The following is an 18,128-nucleotide window of genomic DNA, read 5'->3' as shown; positions in this document are numbered from 1 at the left end:
GTCCCTGTTCTCAAAATTGCTGTTTAGCTGGAAAAACAAACTCCTAAATATTAAAATTGGTGTAACAAGCATTATTAAGTACCTACTGACTGTGGTACTGTACTAAGAGCTTTCAAATAGTAGGTTTGTTGATCCTCACAACAACAATATAATATAACACTAATAAGATCCCCATTTTAGAGTGGAGAAAACTGAAGCAGAGAGAAGTCAACTTGCCCAGGATCCCACAGTAAGTCTTTGGGTCTCATTTGAATGAAGGCCTTCCTGACTCTGGAGTCAACACTATTCTCTGAGACACTTCTTAACTCCTTTGGTGGTATTTTCCCTCCAGATACATGTAAAAACAACTTTAAACATTTCTTTTACTTTTATAGTTTTGAGTTCCAAATTCTATCCCTCTTTGCCTCCCCTCTCCCTGGGATGGTAAGCAATCTGATATGAGTCAAATGTATATAAAAATGTAAAATATTTTCATATCAGTCGTTTTGTGCAAGGAAAGGAAGAAAGGAAGGAAGAAAGAAAGGGAAAAAAGAGAAAGAGAGAGATAGGCAAGAGATACATAGACAGAAATTGTATTCTCAGTCTATAATCAGACAACATCAATTCTTTGTTTGGAAGTGGATGGCATTTTTCATCATGAGTCCTTTGGAAATGTCTTGAATCATTGAAATATTGAGAATAGCTAAGTCATTCACAATTCTTCATCACACAATATTGCTGTTACTTTATACAATGTTCTCCTGGTTCTGCTATTTATTGCACTTTGTATCAATTCATGTAAATCTTTCAGGTTTTCCTGAGAGCATCCCACCTGTCATTTCTTATGCCATAATAATATTCTATCATCATTATCTGTCACATTTTGTTCAGCCATTCCCCAACTACAGGCATCCCCTTAATTTCCAGTTCTTAGCCAAGGTATAAGTTTCAATTGGGCCTTAAAGGAAATTAAAGATTTTAAACAGAGGAAGTAAACAGAGGGAGTGAATTCCAAGAAAGGGGACAACCACATCCCTTGATTTCTCTGCCGCCAAATTCATATCCTTATTTGAAACTGGCTTGAAATCTATCTCTTCAGGGAGGTTTCTGTTTTGCCCAGTTTTGATACCTCTGTAATCATCCCCTTGGTACTTACAAAACTGATTAGAATAGCATTCATTAATATTCACAGCCTTGTTTCCCTTCCTGGCTCATAGCCCTAGCGCTGTCCACATGAAGACCCCTCCTTCCTCTGAATTCAGATTGGTCCATCTGGGTGCACAGGTCTCAGTGCGTTCCTGGGCTCCACAGTCCTTAGCTCACTCTCAGACAATCAGGAAGCCTCCTGGTCACTCTATGGCACCTTTTCCTCTTGTGCTACTTCATCAACTATGAAAGGAAATACAAACAGGAAAATAAAGTACCGTTCCTTCCCATCAGCTCAAAAATTAGAATTACTCTACAATTCATAGAACTCATAGTTCATCCCTACAATTCACAAAATATAAAACATTGTGAAATGTTTTAATCCTGAATACCAGTCTCTTTAAAAAGACAATTTCACTTATTATATGTAGAACACTGGAGAGAGAGAAGTACAGCCCCTTCCCTCAGTGGGTATAAAATCTAGTTTAGAAAATAAGACAAACATAAATAAACAAGTAGGTCTAGGCAAAACATCAACAAAAGATCACAGGCTATTAGATTTACAGGAGTGAAAAGGTGGTGAAATTTAATATGGACTGGGATTAGGTAATTTGGTACAGTGAAGAAAGAAACCAACAGATTTAGAGACAGATGATCTGAGCTTAAATATTGTCTCTTCTTAATCTTTCTAGGTTTTCGTTTCTCCCATCTGTAAAATTAGGGTATTGTCTTTTTAAAAATATATTTATAAAATTATTTTATATGTAACTGGTAAAATAAAATATATATTCAACTTTTTGGGGGGCAAAATGATTTAAGAAAAAAGAATCCAGGGGCAGCTAGGTGGCGCAGTGGATAGAGCACTAGCCTTGAATTCAGGAGGACCTGAGTTCAAATCCGGTCTCAGACACTTAACACTTCCTAGCTGTGTGACCCTGGGCAAGTCACTGAACCCCAACCTCAGGAAAAAAAAATTTAAAAAAAATAAAAATAAATAAAAGAAAAAATAATCTTATCAAATGAGTGTTATTATCTTCATTTTACAGTTGAGGAAATTGAAGCAAAGAAAGGTTAACTGACTTGCTCAGGTCACACAGCTAATTGGTTTCTGAGGCCAGACACTTTGCATATCAAATCTGGACTTTCCAAAAGGCAGTTGATGGTATTAGACTGGGCTGGGAGAAAGACAATAAAAAATAAATGAAATTAAATTTTAAATTAATTTAAAATGTATTTATTTAAAGTTTAGAGGAAGAAAAAAACAGAAAAAGAAAAAATTACCATATGTAATATGGTGAGAACATAAGAGAGGATTCAAAATATGAAACAAGTTTCCATTTCAAGAAAGCCCATATAATAAATACTACACATTGTCTTTGAAACAATCCATCTTTTCTCTGCTTCCTTGTGAGGGTATTGTCTAGATGACCTATAAAATCCCTAAAGCTCTGAATTTATAAGCCTATGAAGTGAGACCTGTGCTCTGCCCTGAAGGATAAAAAGGGTGAGTAGAGGGAGGGAGGCAGGGAGGGAGAAAAGAAGGAAGTAGTTATAGCTGGAATCCTTACAAACTGTTTTATGGTCTGGTTTTCTGGGGAGGTTGTCTTATACTGATTAAAAGAGAAAAACAAAAACCTTTAGAATATCCAGAGTATTTATTAACCAATCTCCACAAAAGATTGTTTATAAGACTCACAGATAACAACAACAATGATAATAATAATAATAATAATAATAATAATAATAATAATAGCTAGCATTTTTATAATGCATTAAAGTTTACAAATATCAATTCATTTTATTAAAAAGCCTTGCAAGGTGGATACTAATATGATGCTCATTTTATAGCGGAAGGAGTTGATGTAGAGGGAGATTAAATCGTTTCCCTGAGGCTGCATAGCTAATAAGTGTTTGAGGCCAAATTTGAATCAGATCTTCCTGACTCCAGGCCTATCATTCTATCTTAGTATTTTCTAACTGTAACAAAACACAAACCCTAATCTTCCTGTTAATGCTAGATGTTTTCAAAAAAAAAATTTTAAGACTGAAATGCATTTTGGGTAATTGTGATGTATAACTCAGAAGCCAGAAAAATCTGATCAGAAAATATGGTCCTTCTTTCTTGAATCCTAGTTCTGCTAGGTGAAAAATTCTGCTTCTCATTTAATTATAAATGTTTATGGTATTGGATTGAACTGAAATTCCCCTGTTGCATTCTTGGTGATTTCCTGATTCCCTCCTGTCCAAACAGAGATATTTTAGTCAATCCAAAAGTTTCACCCCCTAAATTTTCTAGCTGTGCAAACTGGCCTTTCCTACCATTCCCCCCTGTTAGGCCCTTACCTGTCTTTTATCAAGAGCTGGCTCTGCAAAAATCTTCATTATTCCCTCATTATACAGGCTGGTTTTGCCTCATTTCTTGTTGAGATGGATTTAAAAGGGGTGTTTCAGGCTACGGACTCTGTGGGGGCCATTGATCTTCTTCTTCTGTCTTATTAATGTTTTTAGTTTCTCTCTTGCTGCCTGTAGGTCTTACCCCATCTGGTACATTTATCAGAAATACTTTCTTATCTCTTTTATGGTTTGGGGAATCAGTGACTCATGTTTTGCTTTTATGAACTCTTTTAAAGTCCCACCCCCACTCTCTTTTCTCAGTGCTTCCTATAAACCTCACGTAGGGGACTAGAACATCTAGCATTGAGCATTCAACCCAATAAGCATTTATTAAATTCCTATTCTATTTATGACATTGTCCTAGGTGGTGGGTACACAAAGGAAAAAAAACAACTCATCCCTGTCTGCAAGGAGTTTCCATTCCATCAGAGAAAAACAGATATCTATGTGAACATATTCAAAATAAATCCAAAGTAATACAGTGTGTGAGAGGCACTAACAGCTGTATAAAGGCTTCATATGACAGATGAGTTTGAAAAAAGCTAGAGATTGTTCTGAAAGGCCGAGGGGAGAAGGAAGCCTGTTTTGATGGGGGGACAGCCTTTATCACGGCTCAGGGAGGAAAGAGAAATGGAATATGTCAGGAACAACTAGAAGTGAATTGAGTCGGTTTCTTGGGGCACCAATACCAGGACAGTTCAGTATGATTTTTTTTAACTTTCTGGCTTTTACTGACAATCAAACTCTATTGAGAGTTCCTTGTCTCCTCTTCTTAAGTCCCAGAGTCATCCCACTCCCAGATCTGCTGCTCCTGAATGCTAATTACCAACATGGCTTCCTTCATCTGACCCTGCTGCTATCATTGTCTTACAATTGAAAGAGTGATGGATTTCAAGTTAGAGAAGCTTGGTTCAAATCCTCATATGACCATTTCACTCCCTGAGCCTCAATTGGACCGGATGCCCCTTGATGTTCCTTGTAGCCCTTAACTTATAAACCTATCAACATCCTGTTGCACATTTCTAGCACTGGCTTAATTCTTTCCCTTCTACCTCTTTGAATAAGAAGCGATTTGGTGTTTATTCTTTCTCCTTAAAAAGAGAGGCACAGGATATAATTCTAGTTTTGCCACTATTCAGTCCCATGATTATACAGTCAATCTACCAGAATTTATTGAATGTAAATGGTCATTTGTGTCTATTGAGACAAATTTTTGTCATTTGTGCTTTGGCCAGAAACCCTGACGGTCTTCCCCTCCCAGATTCATTCATTCATTCATTCACTTACTTACTCACTCATCCATTTATTTGTTTGTTTATTTTTTCTGAGGCTGGGGTTAAGTGACTTGCCCAGGGTCACACAGCCAGGCAGTGTTAAGTGTCTGAGATCAAATTTGAACTCAGGTCCTCCTGACTTCAGGGTTGGTGCTCTATTCACTGCAACATCTAGCTGCCCCCATTTATTTATTTATTAAGATTTTTTTGGACTACACGAAAGAAGAGATTCTTTGCCTCAATTGCTACTTAGCCTTAATCACTGAATCACTCAGTCAAACTGAGACCTGTTGAAGAACTTCCCTTTAAAAGACCAGGATCTCCCATTTCACTCAGGGCCATCTCAAGGCATCCTGATCTATATCTTGCCACTGGACCCAAATGGCTCTGTAGGGGAAAGTGAAGCAGGTGACTTTACACCATCCCTCACTTAAATACAATTTACTTGCTTGTCATGGTTCTCTTGGAGAATTAAGGACAAGCAACAATTAAATACCTGCCATGTGCCAGGGACTCTGTGCTAGGGTTTTGGGAGACAAGAGTTGAGTCAAAATCAGTCCTGTTATAAAAGGAACTAATAAAGGAATCAGGAGCTCTACTGAGAAGACAAAGCTAGAAGCATAGATTGGGTAGCTTGAAAATTTATCTGCATAGTGGTGATGGTTGAAGTTATGAAAGTAGATGAAATTACTAAGGAAAGGGGTGTAGAAATAGGAGAGGACAAACAGGACAAGACCAACGACCATGAAATGATGAGGATTAACATTTAAGGGGTAAGAGACAGAAGTAGGACAGTAATGTCTGTTCCCAAAGGCCCAGAGAGTACCTTGAGGAATGTAGGCTGGGAAAATTAAGACTCATTGAAATGAGGAAAATATCTCTGGCATAAAAAATGACATGGAAGTTAATGCAAAATATGAGGAGTAGAGAATGGTAAAGAGACTTCTTCCAATGATATTTTACCACTGCAAGTATTCTAGGCTACTAGATCCTATGACAACATAACCAAACAAGGAAGAGGGTGGTGAACTCTGTCTCTAAAAAAGAAAAAAAATACCTTAGGCAATGAAATTGTATTAGACAGCAACAATCCATCATTTCACTTCCCTGAGGGAAGAGCTAGATGGAGTAAATTGAGGGGATGACCATAGATGGGCTTGGTTACCTGGAAAAAGAATGCATATGGTCACTCGGGAACCATAAAGAAATAGAAGGTAGAGGGCAAGTCAGAAATCACAGGAATGGGAAGAAAGAAAGGCAGATAGAGACACAGAGCTAGAGACAGAGAGAGAGTGAGACAGAGACAGACAGAGACAAAGACAAAGAGAGGAAAGAGGGAAAGAGAGAGAGAGAAAAAAGAGAGAAAAAGGAAAAAAGGAGAGAGAGCAAGAGAGAAGAGAGAGGAAGAGAGAGAGAGAGAGAGAGAGAGAGAGAGAGAGAGAGAGAGAGAGAGAGAGAGAGAGAGAGAGAGAGGAGAGAGAGAGAGCTTTTATTAAGTGCTTATTTGCGAGGCACATAAGTTGGCAATAGTGGAGCAGGGATCTCAGAAGCCAAGAAAAGAGAGAGCTTCAAGGGTGAAAGGGATGATTAATAGTGTTGTCTACCCTGTTGTTATCTCTCAGGTTTATTGGCAGACAAAATGGAAGCATGTATGTGAAAGCACTCTAAAAAACAGGAATTACTGTATTAGAAGAGAGACAGTGGGATACTAGAAGGAAGATGGCGGATATCCAACATTTTTTGCAGGTGATTCTTGAAGCTTCTGCTGCACCTTGAACTGATGCACAGAGATCCCCAGAAGTGGTCTCATTAAGGTTGAAGGCCGGAGAATATGTTTGCTCCAAAGGTGTCCTGAAAACAACTGGCTCCCTTTTGTTAAAAGTTCAAAGTAATGAAATAAATAAAGAAATTCCAGGGCTAAGCCAAGGACTTGATTCAAGCTAGAGATACCAGAAGTGAGTAATGACAAAGGCACAAACTCATGTCTTGCCCTATCCTGGTTCTGTGAGTCATGTAGACTGTGCAGGTCTAGAGAAGGATTCAACTCTCTAGTGAACCAGATTTCTTTGCCTACTTAGAGAAAAAGAAGACTGACGGGTGTTCTGGATTATTGCAGTGATGCTTTAATTGGTCTTCTTGATTCCAGTCTCTTTCCCCTCCAATCTATCTTCTATGAAACTGTTCCTCAAATATTGGTCTGACCATGTCATCATCTGCTTAAAAAGCTTTAATGTTTCCCTTTTATGTCTGGGGTAAAATACAAATTCTTCAGACTGGCAAGTAAGACCAGTGATCTGCCTCTCACCTCTCTTTAATATTTATTTCACTTTATGAACTCCAAATTCTAGTCCATTATGCTTTCTTAGATGTGGCCCAAATTTAACATACCATCTCCTATCTCTGCTTTCAGAAGTAGAAGTTGATAACACAATATATAGGAGACTGGAGTTGCAGTCAGGAAGACCTGAGTTCAAATACAGCTTCAGATATTTATACGACTCTGGGCAAATCAATTTCTTCAACTATAAAATAAGGATAATAACAGCACCGATCTTGCTGTGTACTAAATGAGATAATCTTTGTAAAAAGCTTTAATGCATATATAATCCCAGACTTGTCTGAAGGCTCAGTTCGGATGTCAGCATCTATGAAAAGCCTTTTCTGACCTCCCTCCTCAACTTATTAGTGCTCTTTCCTGCCTCTAATTATCTTGCATTTACTTATTTGTGTGCACATTGTAGCTTCATTCCTCTCCCTGAAAGAAGCCCTTTGAGGTCAAGAATTATTTCATTTTTTATTTTTGGGGTTCCCAGTGCCTTATATGCATTTAATGTATCAAAACATTATTCCACAAACATACTAAATGGCTTACTACACTTCAGACACTATGCTAATCACTGGAATTAGAAAGCAAAATAAAAAATAGTCCTTGCCCTCAACATTCTATTAGAAAATACATGTTTGTCAAATTGAATTGAATTGAGTAATGTATTTTTCTAAATCATGATAATTTCTCTGGCTTTAAACTATTGCTATTTCCCATCTTCAGACTTGCTGGTCCTCTAGTTTACAATGGCAAACTGCTCCAGTAGCTTTGCCAAGAAAACATCAAATGAGGTCATGAAGGGTAGCACAGGACTAAAAACAACTGAACAGCACTCATAGCTGGGCCCATACTCCTTTGCTTTAGTTCCTGTGATTTCCAATGTTGTCTAATTCTCAAATAGTGGTGGGCTGATCCGGGATGAACATTTGCGCTTAATCCATTATTAACATTTCCCTCATCACCTTCTTAAGACTAGACAATCAACAAAAACGATATATCAAGCCCTGATTTGTAGCTTGCTGATTTCCCCAAGGTACAGACAATCACACTGAAGATCTAATGGTTGGCAAGTGTGAGTTGGCTCTAGCACACCCCTGGGGCTCAGGCGCTCTTTCTGGTGTTCTCACCCTTAAGGAAGGCACATCTGAAACCTGGAGACCTTTATGAAGCAGCCCAAGCTAGAGCAGATTCTTCTATTTGCAGAAGGCCAAGGAGTGGTTCTGAAAAGTGGACAGGTCAGCTGCCCTGCCTGAGAGGAGAGGCAGGGATGTGATAAGGATGGCAATAGCCAAAGCCAAGAAAGTGGAGAGTTTCAAGGTGAAAAGAGTGACCAGGCTGTCTGCCCTCTCTCACACAGATCTATTGGGAGAGTATATGAAAAGTAGGAGTTGCTCTACTGGCAGGAGTGGAGGGATTAGGGGAGAGGAAAATAGGAGGGGGGAAATAGCATGGGACTTGCCATCAAATGTCCCAAATTTGACCCTGGTTCTACCATTTACTAGATTTTAGATTCCTCATCTGGAAAATAGGGAAATTATCTAATGACTTCTTGTGAGGATCACTAGTGAGTCTGTTTGAAAGCACTTTGTAACCATAAAACACTGGGATTTTGCTTAGTCGGTTTTACATCTGTTATCTGCATTGTTGTTCTTATTCTTCATTTGCGTTTCCTCATACACCTGCATGGAGAGGCTCATGACAACCTCTCTGTATTCTCAGCTATCAACTGAGCCACCATGCGGAATATCTTCAAAAGGAATCAGGAGCCCATTGTGGCTCCTGCCGCCACCACGGCCACCATGCCAGTGGTTCCTGCAGGGCCTCCGGACAACTCCACGGAGAGTGGGGGTGCAGGGCCAACTGGAGAGGACATGTTTACCCAGCTGAAGGATAAATTCTTCAATGAGATCCAGAAGATCCCCTGTGAGTATCTCCGAGGGAGGGGAGGGGGGAGATGTGTCCATGGCACAGGGAGGGAGCATGCAGATGGAAGCCATGAGGGTGCTTGAGGGAACCCTCAGGAGTCTATGGTAATATCCACCATTGTGAGCTGGGATTTTTTTTTTTTAATTTTGGGATTTTACTCTAGTCTGTGAGGGTTTCTTAGGCTGCAGAATGGCATTGTCTGGGTGATCTTTAAGATCCTCCCTTAGAATCTCTAAGATTTTAAGTCTTTAGGTTAATCCTCTGTAAACAAGGGTGGGAAGCTAATTTGGGACCATTCGGAAGGGATCTGTTCCATTGCTGATTCTAACAATATCTGACAAGGAATAAAAACATTCCTTTTATAGGGTTAGTAGGTGAATTTCTGACATCTCTTCTGTTGAAATTATGATCCCTAGGCAGAATTCTGAGAAATCTTTCCCAGGTAGTCTTCTGCCCTACTTGGACGACAGGAGTTTGGGATAAGAAAAGAGTAGGGGTTTGGGTAGCTAAAAGCAGTTCTTGCAAATTAGATGGAAATTACTATGTAGGGTGGTGGGAGAGTAGAGAAATAATGGCTTTGGGGAATAAGTAGTAGAAAGACTATGAGTTGGATTTTTCCAGATGCTCTCAGTTTCAAACCTTGTCATACCAAAGGAATTGAGGATGATTAGCCCCAAAAGAAAACATTTAGAAGGAACACAATTGCTGTCTTCAAGTATGTTGAGTGAAAGAAGGAATAGATTAGTTTTGCTTGGTTGGAGAGCTTGATGGAGGCAAAAATATACTAACAAGTAGAGCTATCTAAAATTGGAATGGCCAGTGTTGGGACATAGCAGCCTCCCTCTTACTTGGGCTTAAGCATTGATAAGGCGGAGGACAATTTGTTGAGGATTCTTGCTCATGTATGGGTTAGGCTGGGTAATCCCCAAGGGCCCTCCCAACTCTGAGATTCTGTGATTCAGTAAAATATTCTGCCCTTTGTCCCCATGAACCCCCACCTTCATCCCAAATCTTTTGTTTGATGGTCCACTCCAGTGTTTGGTTGGGGAAATATGGTCATTGGAAGTTTGCGGAGGATTGGAACTAAGGTTGGCCCTGTGGTGATAGCACTCCTAGATGTAGAGAGGGCACCATAAGGGGGGAGAGAATCTCCCTTCTGGGCAGAGGGGTTTAATGACTCTCACGCTATCGTGGCATGTTATGTGTGTGCAGTACCTCCATGGGCACTGATCGCCATTGCTGTGGTGGCTGGTCTCCTCCTCCTCACCTGCTGCTTCTGCATCTGCAAGAAGTGCTGCTGTAAGAAGAAAAAGAACAAGAAGGAGAAGGGCAAAGGCATGAAAAATGCTATGAACATGAAGGACATGAAAGGAGGTCAGGTATGACACCAAAGGGGCATGGAGATGCCATCTTGTTCATTGGGCCAGAGCATTCAACCGAGAAGTTCAAAGGATTCTGGGCTATTTTCTTGAAATCCTCCCACTGGCTCCTTAAAAATAAGAGCTTTGGGGCCAAAGAGGGGAGAGGAGATTCACACATGGAGTTATAGTAGGTAGCAAGGTAGCAGAGTAGATGTAGAATGTTGGACGTGACATCCAGAAGAACTAGATTCAAATCTAGCCTCAGCTTCTTACTTAGCTGTGTGACCTCAGGCAAGTCACTTAAACTGTGTTTACCTCTGTTCCCTTTCCTATATAATGAGGGTAATATAATACCTGCTTCTCAGGATTGTGGTAAGGCTCAAATGAGGTAATATTTATGAAAAAAAGAGGCACTTAGCACAGTGGCTGGCACGTAGTAGTCACTATATAAATGTTTATTTCCTTCCCCTTCTCCTTATTATTATTGTTATTGGTTTCCTTCCAAAGTCAGTTGCCTTGGTTCCATGGATATTATCACCCAGAAGATTAAACCAGTTAATGGGAAAAAATAATTATCAGCTTAGATTCCCTTTGGCCAATCACGCAGTGGGGGAATAATGAAATTCCTTCTGTTTCCTCTACCTTTAAAAGAAAGGGGGTGATATATTGCCCCCAAACCACCTCTTAGACTACAAAGACAAACTATTGGAATAGAAGGAAAACCTTTTAAGAAGGCATCATTTGGAAACCTTCTTTCTGTCTTGTTTGGCTTTCAGAAGGAGATGAAGGGGGAAGAGCAATGACATGAGGGTGAGGAGACCCTAGTCTCAATTATGTCACTTGCTAATCATAAGCCTGTTACCTCCCCTTTCAAAGGTCTTTCATTTTCTTTATCTGTGAAATGGAGAATATACTTGCCACTCTTACCTCAAAAGATTGTTGAGAGCATCCCATGATATCCTTTGGGGATAAAAATCTATGAAGCGCTCTCCACATGCAGAGTAATATTAATAAAACAATAATAATAACTGACATTTATATAGCACTGATTATCTGATTTAAACCACATTTCAGAGAGGACTTTAATGACAGATAGGAAGTGATCGATCAATAAAACATTTATTGTGCACCTACTTGCAGGAACTGTGCTAAGCACTGAAGATGCAAATATGGAAAAAGATAGTTCCTGCTTTCAAGAAATTTACAATCTAATGGGGAAAGAATACACAAAAGGAAGCTAGAAAGTAGAGTGGGAGGGATGTGCTTGAATTGGGGGCATGGTAAAGTGAATCTGAGAAGTCCCAAAGTAATATGGACTAGAACTCAGACTTAATTTAAGATTCTAGAAGATAGAGATTGGTTCATTTTAAGTACTTGTTTATTTATTTGTTTGTTTTAAAATAAAGAGCCTAGGGGCAATAGGACAATATTCAGGAGAAATATGCCTCCATTTTTGTAATCTTTTAGTATAGATTTTGTCTAATTATGCTCCAGAACCTGTAAGGATTCTGCTGAGATGCTTAGAGTTTTTTCCTGCTCAGGACTCCTGGGCAGGCTTTCATATATCCCTGGTTTTCAATTTTATCCAATTATGCAATGGGAATAATTCCAATATTCAAAGAATTTAGGATCAAAGCAGGGAAGAAATGTCCTCACTTTAAGGAAGAGAGCTGAGTAGGGTAGGGAATTATGTATTTGTGTGTGCATGTGAGCATTTGTGTGCCCAGTTCTTTAAAGGGGTTTCCAGTGGGCATTCTCATAATTAGACATTTCCTCAAATTTAATCTGTCTTTGAACTCCAGCCTGGTCTCTATAAGGATAGTCAACTGGTAGAACTAGTCAGCTGGTAAGCATTAATTTTTATGGTGGACGATTGTTCTAACCTTTCCTTTTTCTTTCTTCTCTTGTCATCATGGAATTCTCACCACCAACCCATTCCTTGGTCTGGATGGCGTTCATGGTATGCCTTTTTGAGTATGGACAGGGTCTAACTTTGGAGAGAGAACTGAAAAGGGAGGAGGGCAGTAGGAAAGTCACAAAGGGGCACTATGGAGGTTGCCTAGATGGGGGAAAGGTTCTGGGGGTGTACTTTCCTTATCTGCAAAATGAGAGAAGTTAACTAATGGGTCTTGCCCAGCTTTTAATTTGATTAACCTCAAACTTCAGGAAATTATTGTGTGATAAAGGAACCACAGCAGCTCGCCAGAGTCAATGTCAAATCTTCAGTGTGAGCATTTCAGCAAATGCTATAAATCAGGGTTTGATTTATTGTTTTGTTGATTGTCTAGACTTAAGAAGTTGATGGGAAAATGTTAATAATTCAAACTAAATTTAAAAGTGTTTCCTATTTAAATCCCTCTACCCCAACAAAGAGCCAAGTTTTAACAGTTGCTAGCACATTACTGGAAGGAATATTCAAGTGGGAGCCATAAGTCTAGGACCTCTACTCACTTGCATACCTATAGAGATGCTTCTTGAAGTCCTAAGGAAAATCCCATCTCTCCTCCAAGGATTCTTTCCTTCCATCCAGATGATACTGGGCCCCAGGGAAGAAGGGAAGACACCCTCTGCCATTCTTCTATTATGCTCATCTGGGCTGGTCTCTCTTCCTCCTAGCTTCCCCAGGATGATGATGATGCAGAGACCGGACTGACAGAAGGAGAAGGTGAAGGAGAAGAAGAGAAAGAACCGGAAAACTTGGGAAAACTGCAGTTTTCGTTGGACTATGATTTCCAGGCTAATCAGGTGCCCAGGGATTGGAGGGAGGCAGTAGGAAGGGGGGTGGGGTTGTGCTGGAGCCTAGAGCCCGCTGCTAAATCTTCAGTCTGAGTATTTACACTTTGGAAAACTGTAAATGTTACCAATTGGGGCTTGGTGTATTGTTTTGTTGTGATTTTCTGGAGTTAAGTATGGGATAGAGAAAAATGATGTAAATTAAACAAAAAAATGTGTGCTGCACACACTTTCCCCTCAGAGTGCCAGTTGTTAAACATTTACTATCATACTTCTGGGTTGAGATTTAGGTTGAGATGGGTACAGAAAGGGAAAAACACAAACTTTGATTGTATAGTCAGGCTGAAGGGTCGGGATTATGACCTTCTGGGCTATGTGATCAGCAAGATTCCTTTCAGGTTCATCATATGATGTCAAGTCAGAGAAGGCTTGAGGAAGGCTTGAGAAAGGGGACAGAGGAAAAGGGAATGGGGGAGCCCATCCCCCAGGGATGTCTATATTCTGTACAAATATATTCCTTCAGATGAGAAGGAGATATCAGCAGAGCCCCTGGATACTCTGCCAGCCTTCTAGTCATGTATTTGGACTTACTCTGGAAATCCTGTTCCATCCTAGAGCATAGAACTAAATGAGAAGATCCCTAGAGATCTGAGACCAAGTTCCCATAATAACTTTCCAAACCAGGGGTTAGTGGAGCTGGGCAGCCTGAGAATTCTGGAGCAGGCCTGACAAGTGGGCTCATTTCTCTCCACAGTTGACCGTGGGCGTCCTTCAGGCAGCTGAGCTTCCTGCTCTGGACATGGGAGGCACCTCAGACCCCTATGTCAAAGTCTTCCTCCTCCCAGACAAGAAGAAGAAATATGAGACCAAGGTCCATAGGAAGACCCTGAATCCTGCTTTCAATGAGACTTTTACCTTCAAGGTGAGGTTGAGAATAACATTATCCCAGGTCCTTCCTTTCTTTCTCTCTTTGAATTCCTTCTAAGAATACAACTTATAGGACCAGAGGCAGAGAATTCACAAATGGGTAATTCAGAGACGTTACTATTTTATCCCTTAAATACCCAGAGATTACCCTTTCCTGACTTCTAACTCCATGGGGACTAACCCAGCCTAGAAGAATTTGCTTGGGATCAGTGAACCCTCAGGTCCTATCTTGCTCTTGCCTCTGAAGAGATCCGGGGACTCCCTGCCCATCTGCTTTCCCAGGTCCTGACCAACTCTAACCCTATGATCCTAGGATCAGGGTTGTTTTTTTTTTTCACCAAATTCTGTGACTCTGAGGTTGAGCTGGGGACCACGTCAGGGTGATGATATCCATTATCACCACCCCAGGAACTGACTCCTTATAATACTCTACCTGTCTGTGCCCTGACATGTCCCACAGGTGCCCTACCAGGAGCTGGGGGGAAAGACACTGGTGATGGCCATCTATGACTTTGACCGCTTCTCCAAGCACGACATCATCGGGGAGGTCAAGGTGCCCATGAACACTGTGGACTTGGGCCAGCCCATCGAGGAATGGAGAGACCTGCAAGGTGGAGAGAAAGAAGAGGTAAAGCAGAAACAGCCTGGACCACTTTAAGTTTTGTACTTAAGAAGCTGTAAAGAGAAGGCAGGACCGGGCCAGTACAGGGAGGAAAGCAAACTAACATGACCGAGTCTCCAGCTTGACCCTGGGCTCCAGGTGGCAGGAGTTCCCACAAGAATGTGCATCTAGCACCCAATGGGAGCCGGGGTAGTATGGGCTTAGAGTCATGTGAGTTGAGTGATTTGGGGCAAGTCCTTTGATCTTTCTAATCCTCAGTCTTCTCACTTGAAAAACGGGAATAATATTCCTTGCATTTTTTGACTTATGGGTGGGGGGTTGTAGGAAAATGCTTTGCAAACCTTAAAGCTTTGTAAGAAAATGACCTGTTATTATTATCAGGTCCTGGTAGTGTGGTGAGTGAGAGGGAAGGATCAGCCTAGGTGGAGGGAGCAGAGAAGGCTCCATGTCCCCAGACCTCATTCCCAGGCTCATGGATACCCATTTCTAAGATGGTCTCAGTAGGAGAACACCTTGAAAAGAAGAGGAGGAGGGCATCCTTCCCCACCTCTGAATCCCAGCCACCCCTAGCTGCTATCCTTACCTGCCTTGGGAACACGTGATCTAAAGAGTAAACAAGGCAGACAGCCACTTAGGACCCACACACCAGGGGCCAACGGAGGAACATTTTTAAATATGACTTTTACAAATGCACATATTTCTAATGCCAGAAAAGTCTGCTCTCCATGGCCCATAGGTATTTATTTTGTGATAACTTAAATGATATGTGTTATAGTAAAGGCTCCAAGACTCCAGTGAACAATAGCAATAACATGGGGCCCATGAAATTGAAAAACCTTGCCGAGGGCAGACAAATAATTTGTCCCTCTACCTTAGACAGCTACAAGTCAGAATATATTCCCAATCATCTTCCAGAGCCAGCTGCCTGCTTTGGGAACATGTGGTCTAAAGACCATCACCCACCCCTGCCATCCCAGCTAATGTTTATTCTTCTCATCTGATTTCTATCTTTTCCTCTCCTCCATCTTTTCCCCCTTTCTTTCTTTCCTTCCTTACTTCTTGCAGCCCTCCATTCTGCCTTCATCCTTTCTTCTTTCTCAGTCCTTCCTTCATTCCTCTCTCTCTCCTTTCCTCTGTTCCTTTCTCCTTCCCTCCTTCTTCTTTTCTTCCTCCCTCCCTCCTTTCCTTTCTTTTTTCCTCCCTCCCTTGATTTCCCCCTTCCTCCCTCCCTTCTTTCTTTCTTTCTTCCATTTCTTTGTTCCTTTCTTTCTTTCTTCTTTCCTCTCTCCATCCCTTCTTCCCTTCTGCCTTTGTCCCTTTCTCCCTTCCCTTCCTCTTCCCTCCCTCCTTTCCTTCCTCTTTCCCTCCCTCTCTTCCTTCCTTCTTTCCTTTTTTCCTTTCTTCGTTCTTTCCTCATAAATAACTGATCTATCAGAGATAGAGATAAACACTAATGAGAGGTTTAAGCCAAGTATCTCCCTTACGGTATAAAGAGAAAGATTGTAATTACTCGATGGCTTTGTTGAACCACAGCAGGAAGAACTGAGGATATAGGAAGGACTTCCCAATGGCCAGTAACCCAGGGAATGATAATGGAAAGAATTCCCTGGGAGAGAGAGACACTGCCCTCCTCCCCACCTTCCCCACCTTCCCCACCCCCGGCCTGGCCAAGGTGAGCAGCAGCCTCACCTGGAGAGAAGGAATCAGCAAAACGTCCTTAGAGGGCCCTTTTAGGCTGAAGGGGAGGCTCTGAACCTTGCTTTTTCCTCACCGGGCAGCCAGAAAAGCTGGGAGACATCTGTACTTCCCTCCGCTACGTGCCCACTGCTGGGAAACTGACTGTCTGTATTCTGGAAGCCAAGAACCTGAAGAAGATGGATGTAGGAGGCCTTTCAGGTGCGTGCACATCCGCGGTCGACCATCAGATGGCAGTAGTGTCAGATGGCTGCCCAAGTCCTGTATTTTTCCCAGTTATTTTAACCTTGAATCCCCGTTTTAGGAGGACTTCTCACCGTTCACTGCATTGTTGTCCACTCTTCTTGCTAGGATGGTACCCCTCACCCCGTGGTCCCCTGCCAGATTTACAGAGGCCAGAATGTGCCCCACAGGTCTGGTCGCCTTAGAATAATTGTGAATTAGGTAAAGTCTGTTTTCCTGTCAGAACCCTTTCTGGCTGGCCGGGGTCCTGACCACTATGATCTGAGTGAGGTAGCACGTGATGGGACAGAGTGATCCAAGTACTCAGGGGAGGCTTGAGGAGGGATCCACTGGGGGTGACATCCATGAGCTTACCCTTGGAACAAGAGAACGTGGAGGGGCAGGGTGTCCAGTCTGACTAGCATATTGAATAACTGGACCAGAATGGTGCAAAGAAGTTCAGAAAAGCAAGGAAGAGCCAGTTTGCAGAGAGGCCTGAACGACGGATAAAGGAGTAAATATTTTTTAAATTGAAGTGTTTGGGCAGACTTCAGCCTTATTAGACTTAATGAGTGTCTTGTGAGTCCTGCCAGGAGGTCAGGGTCACTGGATTACAGCTTTGTGCTATGCAAGCAAATTCTAAGACCAGAAAGGGAGGAAGATTACGAAAGACTTGGAATTCTGGAGATAACAGGGAGTTACTGATGTGTATTGACCGGAAGGAGGTGATATGGTCAGATGGTGTTTTAGGAAAGTTCTTCTGACAGCTGATTGGAGGACACATGGCTGAGAGAAAGCTTGAGGCAAGGGGACGAGCCAGCAGGCTATTGCAGTAGTCAGAAGTGTGGAGTGATGGGGGCCTGCATCTTGTATTGGCCATGCCATAGGAGACAAGACCCTGCCCTCAGGGAGCTCGCAGACACCCTGTCAGGGGGAACAATATATACATAGATTAGTAGGAGCTACAATATCTAGATAAAGTAAACAGAAAGTAACTTCAGGAGGAGGAGGAAGGCACTGGCATCTGGAACTGGGATCAGGGGAGGCCCCATAGAGGAAGCAGCACTTGGCTGGAGCTTTGGGATGGGATTCCTCAGTGGGCAAATTCTCCCTTCTCCTTAAATTAATTCAACTGCTCTTTGGCCAGGAGACTCAGAGGCCTTCTCTGACTGGCTATCATCGTCCCTGGAGGTGGCTCATGTCGCTGGTTCCATAATATTTTGTTGTGCTTCCAGAAAGACCTGTGGGTGGAATGTCAATAGGAAGAAACTATAGGGAAAGAAGTTCTCACAGGAAAGAATGCTGTTACCAGGCAGGACAATGAGAGAGCATCTACTCAACCTGGAGTACCAGTTAGGATGCTCCAATCACAATTTGGTTACTGTGTCCTGTTAGCCATAACTCTTCAACAACCTTCCAGCTCTGTGCTTCCTTCTCCTGCCTTGTACTACCAATATTTCATCTCTCATACCCCACCCCCAATTTATTCTTTGTCTCTTCAACCTACTTGTAAGGCTATAAAA

The 18,128-nt window shown here is 41.7% G+C and overlaps 1 protein-coding gene across 3 annotated transcripts in view; it reads left to right on the top strand.

The window, feature by feature from the left end:
- Positions 1-18,128, top strand: part of SYT2 (synaptotagmin 2) — a 167,450-nt gene that overhangs the window by 136,342 nt on the left and 12,980 nt on the right. Inside the window, exons 1-7 of one of the 3 annotated variants that reach the window (XM_074308825.1) lie at positions 2,595-2,629; positions 8,839-9,042; positions 10,258-10,424; positions 13,023-13,151; positions 13,894-14,061; positions 14,527-14,694; positions 16,467-16,584. In XM_074308825.1, the coding sequence (XP_074164926.1) occupies positions 8,856-9,042; positions 10,258-10,424; positions 13,023-13,151; positions 13,894-14,061; positions 14,527-14,694; positions 16,467-16,584 (937 nt within the window). In that variant the 5' untranslated portion in view covers positions 2,595-2,629; positions 8,839-8,855. Of the gene's footprint in view, positions 1-2,594; positions 2,630-8,838; positions 9,043-10,257; positions 10,425-13,022; positions 13,152-13,893; positions 14,062-14,526; positions 14,695-16,466; positions 16,585-18,128 lie in introns of those variants that run through there. The other 2 variants (XM_074308826.1, XM_074308824.1) reach the window with 2 other exon arrangements.

The sequence above is a fragment of the Sminthopsis crassicaudata genome, chromosome 4 (assembly GCF_048593235.1).
Source record: "Sminthopsis crassicaudata isolate SCR6 chromosome 4, ASM4859323v1, whole genome shotgun sequence".
Classification (NCBI taxonomy): domain Eukaryota; kingdom Metazoa; phylum Chordata; class Mammalia; order Dasyuromorphia; family Dasyuridae; genus Sminthopsis; species Sminthopsis crassicaudata.
Note: the sequence above shows the minus strand (reverse complement) of the source record. Positions and strands in the feature narration are given on the sequence as shown.